This window comes from Notolepis coatsorum (genome assembly GCF_963971535.1).
Source record: "Notolepis coatsorum genome assembly, chromosome: 7".
Lineage (NCBI taxonomy): Eukaryota > Metazoa > Chordata > Actinopteri > Aulopiformes > Paralepididae > Notolepis > Notolepis coatsorum.
In genome coordinates, this window is record NC_140171.1 from 177,726,564 (window position 1) to 177,746,054 (window position 19,491).

Below are 19,491 nucleotides of genomic sequence, written 5' to 3' on the forward strand. Positions count from 1 at the left end.
GCGGCGAGGAGTAACGTGTGGGAGGGACACGCCGCCCCCGTCGCTTCCTGATTCTGCTGCGCAGGCGCACCAACCGACCTGTAGGAGTCGCTGTCCACAACGTCCGATCCCCACCCACCAGCTTCCCACCCCCTAACACTGCCAATTGTGTTAGTATGAACGACCAGCCAAGCTGGTAGCAATGCCGAGAGCTGGGCTCGAACCCAGCATCTCCTGCATTAGTGGCGAGCGCCTTGCCCACTGCGCCACTTAGCCGCCTATTGGCCAAATGATTAAAAGAAAGCAGATTAGAAAGCCTCACACACCCCCAACATAAGGTTATCATTATCAGCAAATATATATGGCAAGACTGGGCATTGATTACCATAATTCTACATATATAACTAGCAACCAGGTATTTATTAGGGATATATCGATACCACTTCTAAACCAATCCAACCAATTACTTTTACTGAGCCAAAACATCATATCACAATATTCTTCTTAGTTTTGATGGTATAAGAGGATTTTACAATATTTAGAGTTTTACATATATATGTGATATGATTGTAATTGTAATGGTGCTATTTATTGGTGCCAAAGTATTTTGAATACTGCTGCAAAGACTTGTAAGAGTTCTTACAATATGTATATATTGTGGATGACAGTATAGTGAAAATCCATACCATTGCAAAGATACAGTACTAGGACTGACCTTCGGATTTTTTTTGGAATTCGAAGCTTCGGGGCCGAGATTCGATTTTAATTCGAAGCTTCGAGATAAAAAAATATATATATAAATATTATAAATAAATTTGTTTTGTTTTGTTTTTATGTTGTGGGACTTGTACAGCACTTTGTTCAACGTTGTCAGTGCTGTAAAGTTTAAACCTTTTTAAATCTTAGACAAACGAAACACTTTGCTTTCATGAAATATTGTAAGCCGTCATTTGAGGCTTTATAAAAGCAGCACAATGAACACAAATCTGTCAGTGCCGAGTCCGACCTCATCTTAAATAACAAACGGCATTGCTTGTTGCAGTTAACAAAGAGAGGTAGAGCTGATTTTGCACACAAAAAAATATATATAATAATAATAATATAATATACTATAATAATATAATATATTCAAAATTAATTTTCATATTCGAATCCCATGCCCATCGAACGAAGCTTCGAAGTATTTAAGACAGCCCTAGACAGTACACCTTCATATTCGGTATACCTCTTCCCAGCCCTACTGATCAGTGATCAGTAGTGGACCATTGGTTTGGTGTCATTGGACAAAATGTATTGAGACACATCAGATCAGCATGGTGTCATCAGCATAGTAATCACCTCTTAGCGTTAGGTCACCCAGAGATTCACAACCGTAATATTAAATGTCCAGGTAGGGGAATGGAGAACTAACCTGCAGCTGACTGGGGAAATACCATAGAGCAGGGGTAGGCAACCTTAGGCACGCGTGCCTGCATAGGCACGCGGGGGCATTTGCATAGGCACAGGGGGCAGCAGTAAAAAAAAAAAAAAAAAATATATATATATATATATATATATATATATATATATAATTTTTTTTTTTTTTTTTTTTTTGCTTTGAAATATTATAGTGAAATATTTTGCACTGTTGTCGCATTTATCTTGTTGAAATCCTCCCACAGGTTCTTTTTACTACCACATATTTAATTGAGACCCTTTATTTGTTTATTATTTCAATTTAGCTGGAAATACATTGCTACATCATTCAGTAACATTTGCAGAGCCTTATAACAAAAACATTATTACGGTCACCATTGTGACCAGTGGGATTAATCAACAAATTTTATTATTTATTTTTCTATTTCATTGAACATTGCACATGTTAAAAGCCATATTCTTTACTCAAAATGTGAGTATTACCAAGTCAACTTGTGTTAAAACAATGACAATAAACATAGTTTTATTAGGTTGAAATAATGTGGTTGTGTACTTATTTTTCTGGATTATTATGGATTGAAAACTGAAAACCTTAATGCACAGTAACTGAACTAAATATTTTTAAGTTCTGGTAACTTATTATTATATATTTTTTACAGTGTAGTCTTGCGATCAATCAAAACTTATTTACACGATATACCTCACATTCACCCTCCATTCACATCCTGGTGTTCTCCTGGTGTTCTCCATTAGGCCTGTAGGTGGAGCTATGACAGCCCACGTACAGTACACACACCGATGGTGTGTGATGTGTCCAAAAATGAATGGGCAAATGTGAGTGAAATGGTCGCACTGTATGCAGCTGTTTGTCTGCATTGCATTCCCCCCCCCCCCCCCCCCCAACTCAGATTTAGGGTTGATACAACCATCATAATAATATTGTTAATAATAACGATAATGATGTAATAATGTAAAAAGTATCATTAAAAATACCTGATTATGAGAAAAAATATTTACGATGCATGGAATATTGTTGAGGCACACTAGTTACAACTATATTTCAAACAGGCACTCCATGTCAAAAAGGTTGCTGACCCCTGCCATAGAGGAAGACTGAAGGGTCATGCCTGAAGACTGTTCAAGCGTAACTTTTCAAAATAGCACCAACAATTCATAGTGGCCAGTGTTGGAAAGCTATCGCTTGATATACTATAACTTGATGCACTAACAAAATGCACTGGTCTGAAGTATGTAATCAGTTGTATTCCCCATTAGGGAAAGATGCAGGAAATCAAGTCACTTTGCTTTGAATTCTGCCATGCAGCACATGGCTTTTAGTACCACGGCACTTCTCAAATGGTAAATGGTGCATTTTATATAGCAGTTTTTATCCAAAGCGCTTTAGAATTTTGTTCCTCACATTCACCCGTTCACTCACACATTCACACACCGACGGCGGAGGCGACCATGCGAGGTGCCAACCTGCTCATCGGGAGCAGTTAGGGGTTAAGTGTCTTGCTCAAGGGAGGAGAGAGTAGCGGGAATCAAGACAAGGCGACCAGACAACCGCTCTACCTCTACTACCTGAGCCACTGATGCTCTAGCCTAGTGTCGGTCCTACTACATACTGTAGCAGTTCCAATACCGGTATTGGTACCTCCCTAATATTTATCTGTCTAATTTAGTTTCCTCTCCCCAGTATTGATGCCGCCAGTGTCATTGCACTCACCAGTCTTGGGTTTGCTGGCTGCTGTCCCTTCTCCTTCCTCCCTCTCTTTTCGCTCTGCCGACACGACCACCTCTTCGTCTGGTGTTACCTTGTACTCTGCCGACACGACCACCTCTTCGTCTGGTGTTACCTTGTACTCTGCCGACATGACCACCTCTTCGTCTGGTGTTACCTTGTACTCGTCGATGGTGAGCTGTCTTTTCTTCAGCACGGCAGCCTCAGGTTTCTTCTCTTGAACCTCTTCCTCAAACAGATACTGGCTCCCAGTGCTGACCACGGAAACGGTTACAACATCCGTTTGTGTGCCCTGGTCACACAAATCCTCACCCACGCCCTGGTCACTCTGACTGGCCGTTAAATCCTCACCCACGCCCTGGTCACTCTGACTGGCCGTTAAATCCTCACCCACGCACGCGTCGGCGACGTCGGGGCGACACATGACCGCGACGTGCTCCATGGCCGAGGCTGACGTCTCCACCTGAGCGTGTGTTGTGTCCGGTTTGGCAAGGACCCCTTTCTCCGATGTGACTATAGACGTTCTCTTCTCCTCCAGGGCTTTGAGAGCTCCCAGGTCTTGGTCCGCCAGGCTCAGACGCCCTTCTAGAGCGACAATGGACTCCTGTTGGAATTTAATGGTGTCCTGTAAAGTGTCTATCTCCCTCTGTGCCTCGCTGGTGAGCCCAAGGAGCGACTCCATCACCCAAACTGAAGCGTTGTCCGTCTCCACCCCGGCCTGCGCTCCCCGCTCCTCCGTCTCCACCCCGGCCTGCGCTCCCTGCTCGTGAACCACCGTGTCTTCTGTCCCCGTGCCTTTCTCGCCAACGGTTACCTCCGTGCCCTCAGAGGCGTCTTTCACACCCTGGCTGTGGTAGAAAACAACACGATCCATTGAGTTATCGTCCCCGACTGCCACTGACTTCTTCTCAACGACTGGAACAACTTTCTCCGGAGCCAAAACCTTCTCTACGGGTTCTTTCTCAAACTTCCCTTCGAATTTCTCCGTCAACCTTTTGAGGTCCCCTGATTTTCCAGGGCTTTTACTGCCGGGCGAAGCGGGCCGCCTCTGGCACTCGACGTCCACCGGGGCAGGAAGCACCTCTGTGGTTTGCGTGGACGTTTCTATAGATCGCCGCTTCCGTTGGGCTTCTCTCTCGGACGCTTTCTTCTCCTCCAACGCCAAGACAAGCATGTCCTTTTCAGCCCGTAGCTTGGCCACCTCCCTCTCCAGCACGGGGACACCCTTCACCCGCTCCTCCATCTCCTTGAGTTGCCGCAGCGCGGTGGCCATCTGCTCTCTGACCGTCTGCAACTGGCTGGGCGGTAGGGAAGCCATGCCGGAGCCCGGCGCCGGGGTGCTGCGCCCGGAGGTTTGAGGACTGGGTTTGATCAGACCGCTCTGAGACGGAGTGGCGGACGGCGAGGGAAGGATCAGCGGCGGCCCGTCCGCGGTGGCAGAGGCTGCGTTGGCAGGGGACACCAAGGAGGGCACAGTTGCCCTGATGCCCGCCTTGGGAGGATCCTGGAGCTGGAAGCAGCCGCCATTCTGGTACTGGTGGCTCTGCTCCTGTTGTAGTCGCCGGCTGGTCTCCAGAAGGGTTCTTTCCACTCGGGGGTTTCGCAGAGGTGGAGGGGGTGGCACCTTGGCACCGGCGGACAGCGGGGGGACGCTGAGGAGAGTCACGGGGGAGATGGAGTGTATGACGCAGGGCGCCGAGCCGATGCGGCTGCGTGGCGGGGGAGGAGGAGGAACCTTGCCGTCCTCGCTGGCGGGGGAAGCGAGAGACTCTGTGGAGGTCCAGCCACTGGCGCGGCCCCCCACGGTGGGACTCCTCTGAGAACCTTTGGGCCCTCGAACTGACCGGCGGGAGCCAAGTGGTGCCCGGCGGAGGTTGTGCCCGCTTTCGATCTCCTCCACGTACTTGAGGAAGTCCAGGTCCAGCTGGAAGCCATACGGTGTTTGGACAGAGTAGGAGCCCTGCGGGTCAGCCTGCTCCTGGGTGGAGTAGAGGAACGGAGCGCCTAGGTCTGCGGGGCAAAGGAAAACATGACTTAATCCCGGTTGAAACCACAATCTCTCATCCCAAGTCACAAGAGACCAGCCACAGTAAAGCTGCTCCTACATCATGTTCATTTCAAAATGACATATTTCTTGCTTTTGTGACTTGATTTTGCTTTGGCGTACAGTACGACTCATGTCCATTGTCAACTGTGTTGTATCATTCGAAAGCTGAAATGATTCTTCATCACAATAAATACTACAATATTTGTGTACAACTACATAGAATGTGTATTTGTATCAGCACTAGACAACAATGTTTTCCAATACTGTACCAGATGTTTGGAACAATTCCCAAATGTTTCAAGACCTGCCCATAATCAAGTAAACTTTCCATACATTAACATTTCAGACCGGCGTGAAACAGTAGAAATGTAGACATTTTTCACAGTCGAAATGTTGACACCAGTGACTCTACTAGGAGCCAGCAGTACAATACCAGTGACTCTGCTAGGAGCCAGCAGCACAATACCAGTGACTCTGCTAGGAGCCAGCAGCACAATACCAGTGACTCTACTAGGAGCCAGCAGTACAATACCAGTGACTCTGCTAGGAGCCAGCAGCACAATACCAGTGACTCTGCTAGGAGCCAGCAGTACAATACCAGTGACTCTGCTAGGAGCCAGCAGTACAATACCAGTGACTCTGCTAGGAGCCAGCAGTACAATACCAGTGACTCTACTAGGAGCCAGCAGCACAATACCAGTGACTCTGCTAGGAGCCAGCAGCACAATACCAGTGACTCTACTAGGAGCCAGCAGTACAATACCAGTGACTCTGCTAGGAGCCAGCAGTACAATACCAGTGACTCTGCTAGGAGCCAGCAGTACAATACCAGTGACTCTGCTAGGAGCCAGCAGCACAATACCAGTGACTCTGCTAGGAGCCAGCAGTACAATACCAGTGACTCTGCTAGGAGCCAGCAGTATAATACCAGTGACTCTGCTAGGAGCCAGCAGTACAATACCAGTGACTCTGCTAGGAGCCAGCAGCACAATACCAGTGACTCTGCTAGGAGCCAGCAGTACAATACCAGTGACTCTGCTAGGAGCCAGCAGTACAATACCAGTGACTCTACTAGGAGCCAGCAGTACAATACCAGTGACTCTGCTAGGAGCCAGCAGCACAATACCAGTGACTCTGCTAGGAGCCAGCAGTATAATACCAGTGACTCTGCTAGGAGCCAGCAGTACAATACCAGTGACTCTGCTAGGAGCCAGCAGTATAATACCAGTGACTCTGCTAGGAGCCAGCAGTACAATACCAGTGACTCTGCTAGGAGCCAGCAGCACAATACCAGTGACTCTGCTAGGAGCCAGCAGTACAATACCAGTGACTCTGCTAGGAGCCAGCAGTACAATACCAGTGACTCTACTAGGAGCCAGCAGTACAATACCAGTAGCTCTGCTAGGAGCCAGCAGTATAATACCAGTGACTCTACTAGGAGCCAGCAGCACAATACCAGTGACTCTGCTAGGATCCAGCAGTATAATACCAGTGACTCTGCTAGGAGCCAGCAGTATAATACCAGTGACACTGCTAGGAGCCAGCAGCACAATACCAGTGACTCTGCTAGGAGCCAGCAGCACAATACCAGTGACTCTACTAGGAGCCAGCAGCACAATACCAGTGACTCTACTAGGAGCCAGCAGTATAATACCAGTGACTCTGCTAGGAGCCAGCAGTATAATACCAGTGACTCTGCTAGGAGCCAGCAGCACAATACCAGTGACTCTACTAGGAGCCAGCAGCACAATACCAGTGACTCTGCTAGGAGCCAGCAGTATAATACCAGTGACTCTACTAGGAGCCAGCAGCACAATACCAGTGACTCTGCTAGGAGCCAGCAGCACAATACCAGTGACTCTACTAGGAGCCAGCAGCACAATACCAGTGACTCTACTAGGAGCCAGCAGTACAATACCAGTGACTCTGCTAGGAGCCAGCAGCACAATACCAGTGACTCTGCTAGGAGCCAGCAGTACAAGACCAGTGACTCTGCTAGGACCCAGCAGCACAATACCAGTGACTCTACTAGGAGCCAGCAGTACAATACCAGTGACTCTGCTAGGAGCCAGCAGTACAATACCAGTGACTCTACTAGGAGCCAGCAGCACAATACCAGTGACTCTGCTAGGAGCCAGCAGTACAATACCAGTGACTCTGCTAGGAGCCAGCAGCACAATACCAGTGACTCTACTAGGAGCCAGCAGTATAATACCAGTGACTCTGCTAGGGGCCAGCAGCACAATACCAGTGACTCTGCTAGGAGCCAGCAGTACAATACCAGTGACTCTGCTAGGAGCCAGCAGTACAATACCTGTGACTCTGCTAGGAGCCAGCAGCACAATACCAGTGACTCTGCTAGGAGCCAGCAGCACAATACCAGTGACTCTGCTAGGAGCCAGCAGCACAATACCAGTGACTCTGCTAGGAGCCAGCAGTACAATACCAGTGACTCTGCTAGGAGCCAGCAGCACAATACCAGTGACTCTGCTAGGAGCCAGCAGCACAATACCAGTGACTCTGCTAGGGGCCAGCAGCACAATACCAGTGACTCTGCTAGGAGCCAGCAGTACAATACCAGTGACTCTGCTAGGAGCCAGCAGCACAATACCAGTGACTCTGCTAGGAGCCAGCAGCACAATACCAGTGACTCTGCTAGGAGCCAGCAGCACAATACCAGTGACTCTACTAGGAGCCAGCAGTACAATACCAGTGACTCTGCGAGGAGCCAGCAGTACAATACCAGTGACTCTACTAGGAGCCAGCAGCACAATACCAGTGACTCTGCTAGGAGCCAGCAGCACAATACCAGTGACTCTACTAGGAGCCAGCAGTACAATACCAGTGACTCTGCGAGGAGCCAGCAGTACAATACCAGTGACTCTACTAGGAGCCAGCAGTATAATACCAGTGACTCTGCTAGGAGCCAGCAGTATAATACCAGTGACTCTGCTAGGAGCCAGCAGCACAATACCAGTGACTCTGCTAGGAGCCAGCAGTATAATACCAGTGACTCTGCTAGGAGCCAGCAGCACAATACCAGTGACTCTACTAGGAGCCAGCAGCACAATACCAGTGACTCTGCTAGGAGCCAGCAGCACAATACCAGTGACTCTGCTAGGAGCCAGCAGTACAATACCAGTGACTCTGCTAGGAGCCAGCAGCACAATACCAGTGACTCTGCTAGGAGCCAGCAGTACAATACCAGTGACTCTGCTAGGAGCCAGCAGCACAATACCAGTGACTCTGCTAGGAGCCAGCAGTACAATACCAGTGACTCTGCTAGGAGCCAGCAGCACAATACCAGTGACTCTACTAGGAGCCAGCAGTACAATACCAGTGACTCTACTAGGAGCCAGCAGCACAATACCAGTGACTCTGCTAGGAGCCAGCAGCACAATACCAGTGACTCTGCTAGGAGCCAGCAGTACAATACCAGTAGCTCTGCTAGGAGCCAGCAGTATAATACCAGTGACTCTGCTAGGAGCCAGCAGCACAATACCAGTGACTCTGCTAGGAGCCAGCAGTACAATACTAGTGACTCTGCTAGGAGCCAGCAGTACAATACCAGTGACTCTGCTAGGAGCCAGCAGCATAATACCAGTGACTCTGCTAGGAGCCAGCAGCACAATACCAGTGACTCTGCTAGGAGCCAGCAGCATAATACCAGTGACTCTGCTAGGAGCCAGCAGCACAATACCAGTGACTCTGCTAGGAGCCAGCAGTACAATACCAGTGACTCTACTAGGAGCCAGCAGCACAATACCAGTGACTCTGCTAGGAGCCAGCAGCACAATACCAGTGACTCTACTAGGAGCCAGCAGCACAATACTAGTGACTCTGCTAGGAGCCAGCAGTACAATACTAGTGACTCTGCTAGGAGCCAGCAGTACAATACCAGTGACTCTGCTAGGAGCCAGCAGTACAATACCAGTGACTCTGCTAGGAGCCAGCAGTATAATACCAGTGACTCTGCTAGGAGCCAGCAGCACAATACCAGTGACTCTACTAGGAGCCAGCAGCACAATACCAGTGACTCTGCTAGGAGCCAGCAGCACAATACCAGTGACTCTGCTAGGAGCCAGCAGCACAATACCAGTGACTCTGCTAGGAGCCAGCAGCACAATACCAGTGACTCTGCTAGGAGCCAGCAGCACAATACCAGTGACTCTGCTAGGAGCCAGCAGCACAATACCAGTGACTCTGCTAGGAGCCAGCAGTACAATACCAGTGACTCTGCTAGGAGCCAGCAGTACAATACCAGTGACTCTACTAGGAGCCAGCAGTACAATACCAGTGACTCTGCTAGGAGCCAGCAGTACAATACCAGTGACTCTACTAGGAGCCAGCAGTACAATACCAGTGACTCTGCTAGGAGCCAGCACCCAGCACCCAGCACCCTGCACCCAGCACCCTGCACCCAGCACCCTGCACCCTGTACCCAGCACCCAGGTCATATTTGTTTGTTTGTTTGTTTGTTTCATTGTTACCTAGGGCCTAACAAAATAAATTGTGTGGTTCCTGTTGGTTGTCAGTTAAGGCCAAGGTAGGGAATTTATTTTATTTTATTTTTTATTTTATTTTTTCCCACGGCGACTATGGATGGGGAATTTCTTTATTTAATTAAAATGTTCACGACAGCATGGATGCATGTACTCTGCCAGCATGTTTAATATCCATAATACTAAAGGTTTGACTAAGATTTTTATTAAACTTTATTGTAAAAAAAAATATATATATATATATATATTTTTTTAAACTCATAAAATAAATTGGGTCGCAGCTAAATCGGCAGGGTCGGTCGGCAACCGGAACCAAACCATTTATTTTGATAAGCCTAGTGGTTTTGGTGACCCCATGACCATTACTCTAGCGCCACCATCAGGCCAAACTGAATTGGATTGCCTTAACATTTTCATTCATGCCCCCCAAATAGTTAGAAACCTATTGATTATGGTTATGATTATGGTTACACCCATGACCTTTCCTCCACTGGAACCAACATTTACATTTTCAGATGAGTGTATGTCCAGACCCATTAGTCATAACTGATATTGTAATATTACTGTAATATTTTATAAATAAAGGTGAAATGTACGTCAACATCTAAAAGTATGTGGGTGCCGCAGAGATGCTCAGGCCTACAAATCGTATTCTAAAACACCTTTGTTTGGTACACGCCTGCAAAAATCACATCATTATAATTGTAATACTTTTGAGAAACAGGAGGTAATGTGTCACTTGGGAATGCTTTGTCCACATTGCACATAATATATGACGTGAGGTAGTATCTAGGTCTGTTGAGACTGGCAATATAGGCAACTCTTGTTTCTGTCATCTACCCCCAGTCAAATGTGGAGTTTGAGTTACAGAGAAGTTGGGAGATGGTTTGGTGGAGGTCTGCACAGCCGTGTTTACCTCGCTACAGTATGACACATCAAAATGAAACCACAAAGCCTCGTGAGAATCTCCACACGGCAGCTTACCAGGCAGCTTGGGGGTCACCTGCACCGACTGAGTCATCTTCCTGGACCGGGACCTTTCAGCAGAGTCAGAGTCAACTCACTACCTGAGGAGCAGAGAGAGAGAGAGTCAGAGTCAACTCACTACCTGAGGAGCAGAGAGAGAGAGAGTCAGAGTCAACTCACTACCTGAGGAGCAGAGAGAGAGAGAGTCAACTCACTACCTGAGGAGCAGAGAGAGAGAGAGTCAGAGTCAACTCACTACCTGAGGAGCAGAGAGAGAGAGAGTCAGAGTCAACTCACTACCTGAGGAGCAGAGAGAGTCAGAGTCAACTCACTACCTGAGGAGCAGAGAGAGAGAGAGTCAGAGTCAACTCACTACCTGAGGAGCAGAGAGAGAGAGAGTCAGAGTCAACTCACTACCTGAGGAACAGAGAGAGAGAGAGAGAGAGTCAGAGTCAACTCACTACCTGAGGAGCAGAGAGAGAGAGTCAGAGTCAACTCACTACCTGAGGAGCAGAGAGAGAGAGAGTCAACTCACTACCTGAGGAGCAGAGAGAGAGAGTCAGAGTCAACTCACTACCTGAGGAGCAGAGAGAGAGAGAGAGTCAGAGTCAACTCACTACCTGAGGAGCAGAGAGAGAGAGAGTCAGAGTCAACTCACTACCTGAGGAGCAGAGAGAGAGAGAGAGAGTCAACTCACTACCTGAGGAGCAGAGAGAGAGAGAGAGTCAGAGTCAACTCACTACCTGAGGAGCAGAGAGAGAGAGAGAGAGTCAGAGTCAACTCACTACCTGAGGAGCAGAGAGAGAGAGTCAGAGTCAACTCACTACCTGAGGAGCAGAGAGAGAGAGAGAGTCAGAGTCAACTCACTACCTGAGGAGCAGAGAGAGAGAGAGAGTCAGAGTCAACTCACTACCTGAGGAGCAGAGAGAGAGAGAGAGTCAGAGTCAACTCACTACCTGAGGAGCAGAGAGAGAGAGAGTCAACTCACTACCTGAGGAGCAGAGAGAGAGAGAGAGTCAGAGTCAACTCACTACCTGAGGAGCAGAGAGAGTCAGAGTCAACTCACTACCTGAGGAGCAGAGAGAGAGAGAGTCAGAGTCAACTCACTACCTGAGGAACAGAGAGAGAGAGTCAGAGTCAACTCACTACCTGAGGAGCAGAGAGAGAGAGAGAGTCAGAGTCAACTCACTACCTGAGGAGCAGAGAGAGAGAGAGTCAGAGTCAACTCACTACCTGAGGAGCAGAGAGAGAGAGAGTCAGAGTCAACTCACTACCTGAGGAGCAGAGAGAGAGAGAGTCAGAGTCAACTCACTACCTGAGGAGCAGAGAGAGAGAGAGTCAGAGTCAACTCACTACCTGAGGAGCAGAGAGAGAGAGAGTCAGAGTCAACTCACTACCTGAGGAGCAGAGAGAGAGTCAGAGTCAACTCACTACCTGAGGAGCAGAGAGAGAGTCAGAGTCAACTCACTACCTGAGGAGCAGAGAGAGAGAGAGATCAGAGTCAACTCACTACCTGAGGAGCAGAGAGAGAGAGAGTCAGAGTCAACTCACTACCTGAGGAGCAGAGAGAGAGAGAGTCAGAGTCAACTCACTACCTGAGGAGCAGAGAGAGAGAGAGTCAGAGTCAACTCACTACCTGAGGAGCAGAGAGAGAGAGAGTCAACTCACTACCTGAGGAGCAGAGAGAGAGAGAGTCAGAGTCAACTCACTACCTGAGGAGCAGAGAGAGAGAGAGTCAGAGTCAACTCACTACCTGAGGAGCAGAGAGAGAGAGTCAGAGTCAACTCACTACCTGAGGAGCAGAGAGAGAGAGAGTCAGAGTCAACTCACTACCTGAGGAGCAGAGAGAGAGAGAGTCAGAGTCAACTCACTACCTGAGGAGCAGAGAGAGAGAGAGTCAGAGTCAACTCACTACCTGAGGAGCAGAGAGAGAGAGAGTCAGAGTCAACTCACTACCTGAGGAGCAGAGAGAGAGAGAGTCAACTCACTACCTGAGGAGCAGAGAGAGAGAGAGAGTCAGAGTCAACTCACTACCTGAGGAGCAGAGAGAGAGAGTCAGAGTCAACTCACTACCTGAGGAGCAGAGAGAGAGAGAGTCAGAGTCAACTCACTACCTGAGGAGCAGAGAGAGAGAGAGTCAACTCACTACCTGAGGAGCAGAGAGAGAGAGAGTCAACTCACTACCTGAGGAGCAGAGAGAGAGAGAGTCAGAGTCAACTCACTACCTGAGGAGCAGAGAGAGAGAGTCAGAGTCAACTCACTACCTGAGGAGCAGAGAGAGAGAGAGTCAGAGTCAACTCACTACCTGAGGAGCAGAGAGAGAGTCAGAGTCAACTCACTACCTGAGGAGCAGAGAGAGAGAGAGTCAGAGTCAACTCACTACCTGAGGAGCAGAGAGAGAGAGAGTCAGAGTCAACTCACTACCTGAGGAGCAGAGAGAGAGAGTCAGAGTCAACTCACTACCTGAGGAGCAGAGAGAGAGAGAGAGTCAGAGTCAACTCACTACCTGAGGAGCAGAGAGAGTCAGAGTCAACTCACTACCTGAGGAGCAGAGAGAGAGAGAGAGTCAGAGTCAACTCACTACCTGAGGAGCAGAGAGAGTCAGAGTCAACTCACTACCTGAGGAACAGAGAGAGAGAGAGTCAGAACTCACTACCTGAGGAGCAGAGAGAGAGAGAGTCAGAGTCAACTCACTACCTGAGGAGCAGAGAGAGAGAGAGTCAGAGTCAACTCACTACCTGAGGAGCAGAGAGAGAGAGAGTCAGAGTCAACTCACTACCTGAGGAGCAGAGAGAGAGAGAGTCAGAGTCAACTCACTACCTGAGGAGCAGAGAGAGAGAGAGTCAGAGTCAACTCACTACCTGAGGAGCAGAGAGAGAGAGTCAGAGTCAACTCACTACCTGAGGAGCAGAGAGAGAGAGAGTCAGAGTCAACTCACTACCTGAGGAGCAGAGAGAGAGAGAGTCAGAGTCAACTCACTACCTGAGGAGCAGAGAGAGAGAGTCAGAGTCAACTCACTACCTGAGGAGCAGAGACAGAGAGAGTCAGAGTCAACTCACTACCTGAGGAGCAGAGAGAGAGAGAGTCAGAGTCAACTCACTACCTGAGGCAGAGAGAGAGAGAGAGTCAGAGTCAACTCACTACCTGAGGAGCAGAGAGAGAGAGAGAGTCAGAGTCAACTCACTACCTGAGGAGCAGAGAGAGAGAGAGTCAGAGTCAACTCACTACCTGAGGAGCAGAGAGAGAGAGAGAGTCAGAGTCAACTCACTACCTGAGGAGCAGAGAGAGAGAGAGTCAGAGTCAACTCACTACCTGAGGAGCAGAGAGAGAGAGAGTCAGAGTCAACTCACTACCTGAGGAGCAGAGAGAGAGAGAGTCAGAGTCAACTCACTACCTGAGGAGCAGAGAGAGAGAGAGTCAGAGTCAACTCACTACCTGAGGAACAGAGAGAGAGAGAGTCAGAACTCACTACCTGAGGAGCAGAGAGAGAGAGAGTCAGAGTCAACTCACTACCTGAGGAGCAGAGAGAGAGAGAGAGTCAACTCACTACCTGAGGAGCAGAGAGAGAGAGTCAGAGTCAACTCACTACCTGAGGAGCAGAGAGAGAGAGAGAGTCAACTCACTACCTGAGGAGCAGAGAGAGAGAGTCAGAGTCAACTCACTACCTGAGGAGCAGAGAGAGAGAGAGTCAGAGTCAACTCACTACCTGAGGAGCAGAGAGAGAGAGAGAGTCAGAGTCAACTCACTACCTGAGGAGCAGAGAGAGAGAGAGAGTCAGAGTCAACTCACTACCTGAGGAGCAGAGAGAGAGAGAGTCAGAGTCAACTCACTACCTGAGGAGCAGAGAGAGAGAGAGTCAGAGTCAACTCACTACCTGAGGAGCAGAGAGAGAGAGAGTCAGAGTCAACTCACTACCTGAGGAGCAGAGAGAGAGAGAGTCAGAGTCAACTCACTACCTGAGGAGCAGAGAGAGAGAGAGAGAGTCAACTCACTACCTGAGGAGCAGAGAGAGAGAGTCAGAGTCAACTCACTACCTGAGGAGCAGAGAGAGAGAGAGTCAGAGTCAACTCACTACCTGAGGAGCAGAGAGAGAGAGTCAGAGTCAACTCACTACCTGAGGAGCAGAGAGAGAGAGAGTCAGAGTCAACTCACTACCTGAGGAGCAGAGAGAGAGTCAGAGTCAACTCACTACCTGAGGAGCAGAGAGAGAGAGTCAGAGTCAACTCACTACCTGAGGAGCAGAGAGAGAGAGAGTCAGAGTCAACTCACTACCTGAGGAGCAGAGAGAGAGAGTCAGAGTCAACTCACTACCTGAGGAGCAGAGAGAGAGAGTCAGAGTCAACTCACTACCTGAGGAGCAGAGAGAGAGAGAGTCAGAGTCAACTCACTACCTGAGGAGCAGAGAGAGAGTCAGAGTCAACTCACTACCTGAGGAGCAGAGAGAGAGAGTCAGAGTCAACTCACTACCTGAGGAGCAGAGAGAGAGAGAGTCAGAGTCAACTCACTACCTGAGGAGCAGAGAGAGAGAGTCAGAGTCAACTCACTACCTGAGGAGCAGAGAGAGAGAGTCAGAGTCAACTCACTACCTGAGGAGCAGAGAGAGAGTCAGAGTCAACTCACTACCTGAGGAGCAGAGAGAGAGAGAGTCAGAGTCAACTCACTACCTGAGGAGCAGAGAGAGAGTCAGAGTCAACTCACTACCTGAGGAGCAGAGAGAGAGAGAGTCAGAGTCAACTCACTACCTGAGGAGCAGAGAGAGAGAGAGTCAGAGTCAACTCACTACCTGAGGAGCAGAGAGAGAAGTCAGAGTCAACTCACTACCTGAGGAGCAGAGAGAGAGAGTCAGAGTCAACTCACTACCTGAGGAGCAGAGAGAGAGAGAGTCAGAGTCAACTCACTACCTGAGGAGCAGAGAGAGAGAGAGTCAGAGTCAACTCACTACCTGAGGAGCAGAGAGAGAGAGAGTCAGAGTCAACTCACTACCTGAGGAGCAGAGAGAGAGAGAGTCAGAGTCAACTCACTACCTGAGGAGCAGAGAGAGAGAGTCAGAGTCAACTCACTACCTGAGGAGCAGAGAGAGAGAGAGTCAGAGTCAACTCACTACCTGAGGAGCAGAGAGAGAGAGAGTCAGAGTCAACTCACTACCTGAGGAGCAGAGAGAGAGAGTCAGAGTCAACTCACTACCTGAGGAGCAGAGAGAGAGAGTCAGAGTCAACTCACTACCTGAGGAGCAGAGAGAGAGAGTCAGAGTCAACTCACTACCTGAGGAGCAGAGAGAGAGAGAGTCAGAGTCAACTCACTACCTGAGGAGCAGAGAGAGAGAGTCAGAGTCAACTCACTACCTGAGGAGCAGAGAGAGAGAGTCAGAGTCAACTCACTACCTGAGGAGCAGAGAGAGAGAGAGTCAGAGTCAACTCACTACCTGAGGAGCAGAGAGAGAGAGCAGAGTCAACTCACTACCTGAGGAGCAGAGAGAGAGAGTCAGAGTCAACTCACTACCTGAGGAGCAGAGAGAGAGAGAGTCAGAGTCAACTCACTACCTGAGGAGCAGAGAGAGAGAGTCAGAGTCAACTCACTACCTGAGGAGCAGAGAGAGAGAGTCAGAGTCAACTCACTACCTGAGGAGCAGAGAGAGAGAGAGAGTCAGAGTCAACTCACTACCTGAGGAGCAGAGAGAGAGAGAGTCAGAGTCAACTCACTACCTGAGGAGCAGAGAGAGAGAGTCAGAGTCAACTCACTACCTGAGGAGCAGAGAGAGAGAGAGTCAGAGTCAACTCACTACCTGAGGAGCAGAGAGAGAGAGAGTCAGAGTCAACTCACTACCTGAGGAGCAGAGAGAGAGAGTCAGAGTCAACTCACTACCTGAGGAGCAGAGAGAGAGAGAGTCAGAGTCAACTCACTACCTGAGGAGCAGAGAGAGAGAGTCAGAGTCAACTCACTACCTGAGGAGCAGAGAGAGAGAGTCAGAGTCAACTCACTACCTGAGGAGCAGAGAGAGAGAGAGTCAGAGTCAACTCACTACCTGAGGAGCAGAGAGAGGAGAGTCAGAGTCAACTCACTACCTGAGGAGCAGAGAGAGAGAGAGAGTCAGAGTCAACTCACTACCTGAGGAAGAGAGAGAGAGAGTCAGAGTCAACTCACTACCTGAGGAGCAGAGAGAGAGAGAGTCAGAGTCAACTCACTACCTGAGGAGCAGAGAGAGAGAGAGTCAGAGTCAACTCACTACCTGAGGAGCAGAGAGAGAGAGAGTCAGAGTCAACTCACTACCTGAGGAGCAGAGAGAGAGAGTCAGAGTCAACTCACTACCTGAGGAGCAGAGAGAGAGAGAGTCAGAGTCAACTCACTACCTGAGGAGCAGAGAGAGAGAGAGTCAGAGTCAACTCACTACCTGAGGAGCAGAGAGAGAGAGAGTCAGAGTCAACTCACTACCTGAGGAGCAGAGAGAGAGAGAGTCAGAGTCAACTCACTACCTGAGGAGCAGAGAGAGAGAGGGTCAAGTCAACTCACTACCTGAGGAGCAGAGAGAGAGAGAGTCAGAGTCAACTCACTACCTGAGGAGCAGAGAGAGAGAGTCAGAGTCAACTCACTACCTGAGGAGCAGAGAGAGAGAGAGTCAGAGTCAACTCACTACCTGAGGAGCAGAGAGAGAGAGTCAGAGTCAACTCACTACCTGAGGAGCAGAGAGAGAGAGTCAGAGTCAACTCACTACCTGAGGAGCAGAGAGAGAGAGAGTCAGAGTCAACTCACTACCTGAGGAGCAGAGAGAGAGAGAGTCAACTCACTACCTGAGGAGCAGAGAGAGAGAGGTCAGAGTCAACTCACTACCTGAGGAGCAGAGAGAGAGAGTCAGAGTCAACTCACTACCTGAGGAGCAGAGAGAGAGAGAGTCAGAGTCAACTCACTACCTGAGGAGCAGAGAGAGAGAGAGTCAGAGTCAACTCACTACCTGAGGAGCAGAGAGAGAGAGAGTCAGAGTCAACTCACTACCTGAGGAGCAGAGAGAGAGAGAGTCAGAGTCAACTCACTACCTGAGGAGCAGAGAGAGAGAGAGTCAGAGTCAACTCACTACCTGAGGAGCAGAGAGAGAGAGAGTCAGAGTCAACTCACTACCTGAGGAGCAGAGAGAGAGAGAGTCAGAGTCAACTCACTACCTGAGGAGCAGAGAGAGAGAGAGTCAGAGTCAACTCACTACCTGAGGAGCAGAGAGAGAGAGAGTCAGAGTCAACTCACTACCTGAGGAGCAGAGAGAGAGATCAGAGTCAACTCACTACCTGAGGAGCAGAGAGAGAGAGAGTCAGAGTCAACTCACTACCTGAGGAGCAGAGAGAGAGAGTCAGAGTCAACTCACTACCTGAGGAGCAGAGAGAGAGAGAGTCAGAGTCAACTCACTACCTGAGGAGCAGAGAGAGAGAGTCAGAGTCAACTCACTACCTGAGGAGCAGAGAGAGAGAGTCAGAGTCAACTCACTACCTGAGGACAGAGAGAGAGAGAGAGAGGTCAGAGTCAACTCACTACCTGAGGAGCAGAGAGAGAGAGAGTCAGAGTCAACTCACTACCTGAGGAGCAGAGGAGAGAGAGTCGAGATCGAGTCAACTCACTACCTGAGGAGCAGAGAGAGAGAGAGTCAGAGTCAACTCACTACCTGAGGAGCAGAGGAGAGAGAGAGTCAGAGTCAACTCACTACCTGAGGAGCAGAGAGAGAGAGAGTCAGAGTCAACTCACTACCTGAGGAGCAGAGAGAGAGAGAGTCAGAGTCAACTCACTACCTGAGGAGCAGAGAGAGAAGAGTCAGAGTCAACTCACTACCTGAGGAGCAGAGAGAGAGAGATTCAGAGTCAACTCACTACCTGAGGAGCAGAGAGAGAGAGAGTCAGAGTCAACTCACTACCTGAGGAGCAGAGAGAGAGAGTCAGAGTCAACTCACTACCTGAGGAGCAGAGAGAGAGAGAGTCAGAGTCAACTCACTACCTGAGGAGCAGAGAGAGAGGAGTCAGAGTCAACTCACTACCTGAGGAGCAGAGAGAGAGAGTCAGAGTCAACTCACTACCTGAGGAGCAGAGAGAGAGAGAGTCAGAGTCAACTCACTACCTGAGGAGCAGAGAGAGAGAGTCAGAGTCAACTCACTACCTGAGGAGCAGAGAGAGAGAGTCAGAGTCAACTCACTACCTGAGGAGCAGAGAGAGAGAGAGAGTCAGATCAACTCACTACCTGAGGAGCAGAGAGAGAGAGTCAGAGTCAACTCACTACCTGAGGAGCAGAGAGAGAGAGAGTCAGAGTCAACTCACTACCTGAGGAGCAGAGAGAGAGAGTCAGAGTCAACTCACTACCTGAGGAGCAGAGAGAGAGAGAGTCAGAGTCAACTCACTACCTGAGGAGCAGAGAGAGAGAGAGTCAGAGTCAACTCACTACCTGAGGAGCAGAGAGAGAGAGAGTCAGAGTCAACTCACTACCTGAGGAGCAGAGAGAGAGAGAGTCAGAGTCAACTCACTACCTGAGGAGCAGAGAGAGAGAGTCAGAGTCAACTCACTACCTGAGGAGCAGAGAGAGAGAGAGTCAGAGTCAACTCACTACCTGAGGAGCAGAGAGAGAGAGAGTCAGAGTCAACTCACTACCTGAGGAGCAGAGAAGAGAGTCAGAGTCAACTCACTACCTGAGGAGCAGAGAGAGAGAGAGTCAGAGTCAACTCACTACCTGAGGAGCAGAGAGAGAGAGAGTCAGAGTCAACTCACTACCTGAGGAGCAGAGAGAGAGAGAGTCAGAGTCAACTCACTACCTGGCAGAGAGAGAAGTCAGAGTCAACTCACTACCTGAGGAGCAGAGAGAGAGAGAGTCAGAGT

At 49.4% G+C, this 19,491-nt stretch overlaps 1 protein-coding gene across 2 annotated transcripts in view; it reads right to left on the minus strand.

Moving 5' to 3' along the window:
* The window catches only part of kank3 (KN motif and ankyrin repeat domains 3), a 103,179-nt gene that overhangs the window by 37,926 nt on the left and 45,762 nt on the right, over positions 1–19,491 (minus strand). For both annotated transcript variants that reach the window (XM_084318550.1, XM_084318551.1), the window contains exons 3-4: positions 10,673–10,755; positions 3,125–5,149 (exon numbers count right to left, since the gene is read on the minus strand). In XM_084318550.1, coding sequence (XP_084174676.1) covers positions 3,125–5,149; positions 10,673–10,709 — 2,062 coding nt within the window. In that variant the 5' untranslated portion in view covers positions 10,710–10,755. The remainder of the gene's footprint in view (positions 1–3,124; positions 5,150–10,672; positions 10,756–19,491) is intronic.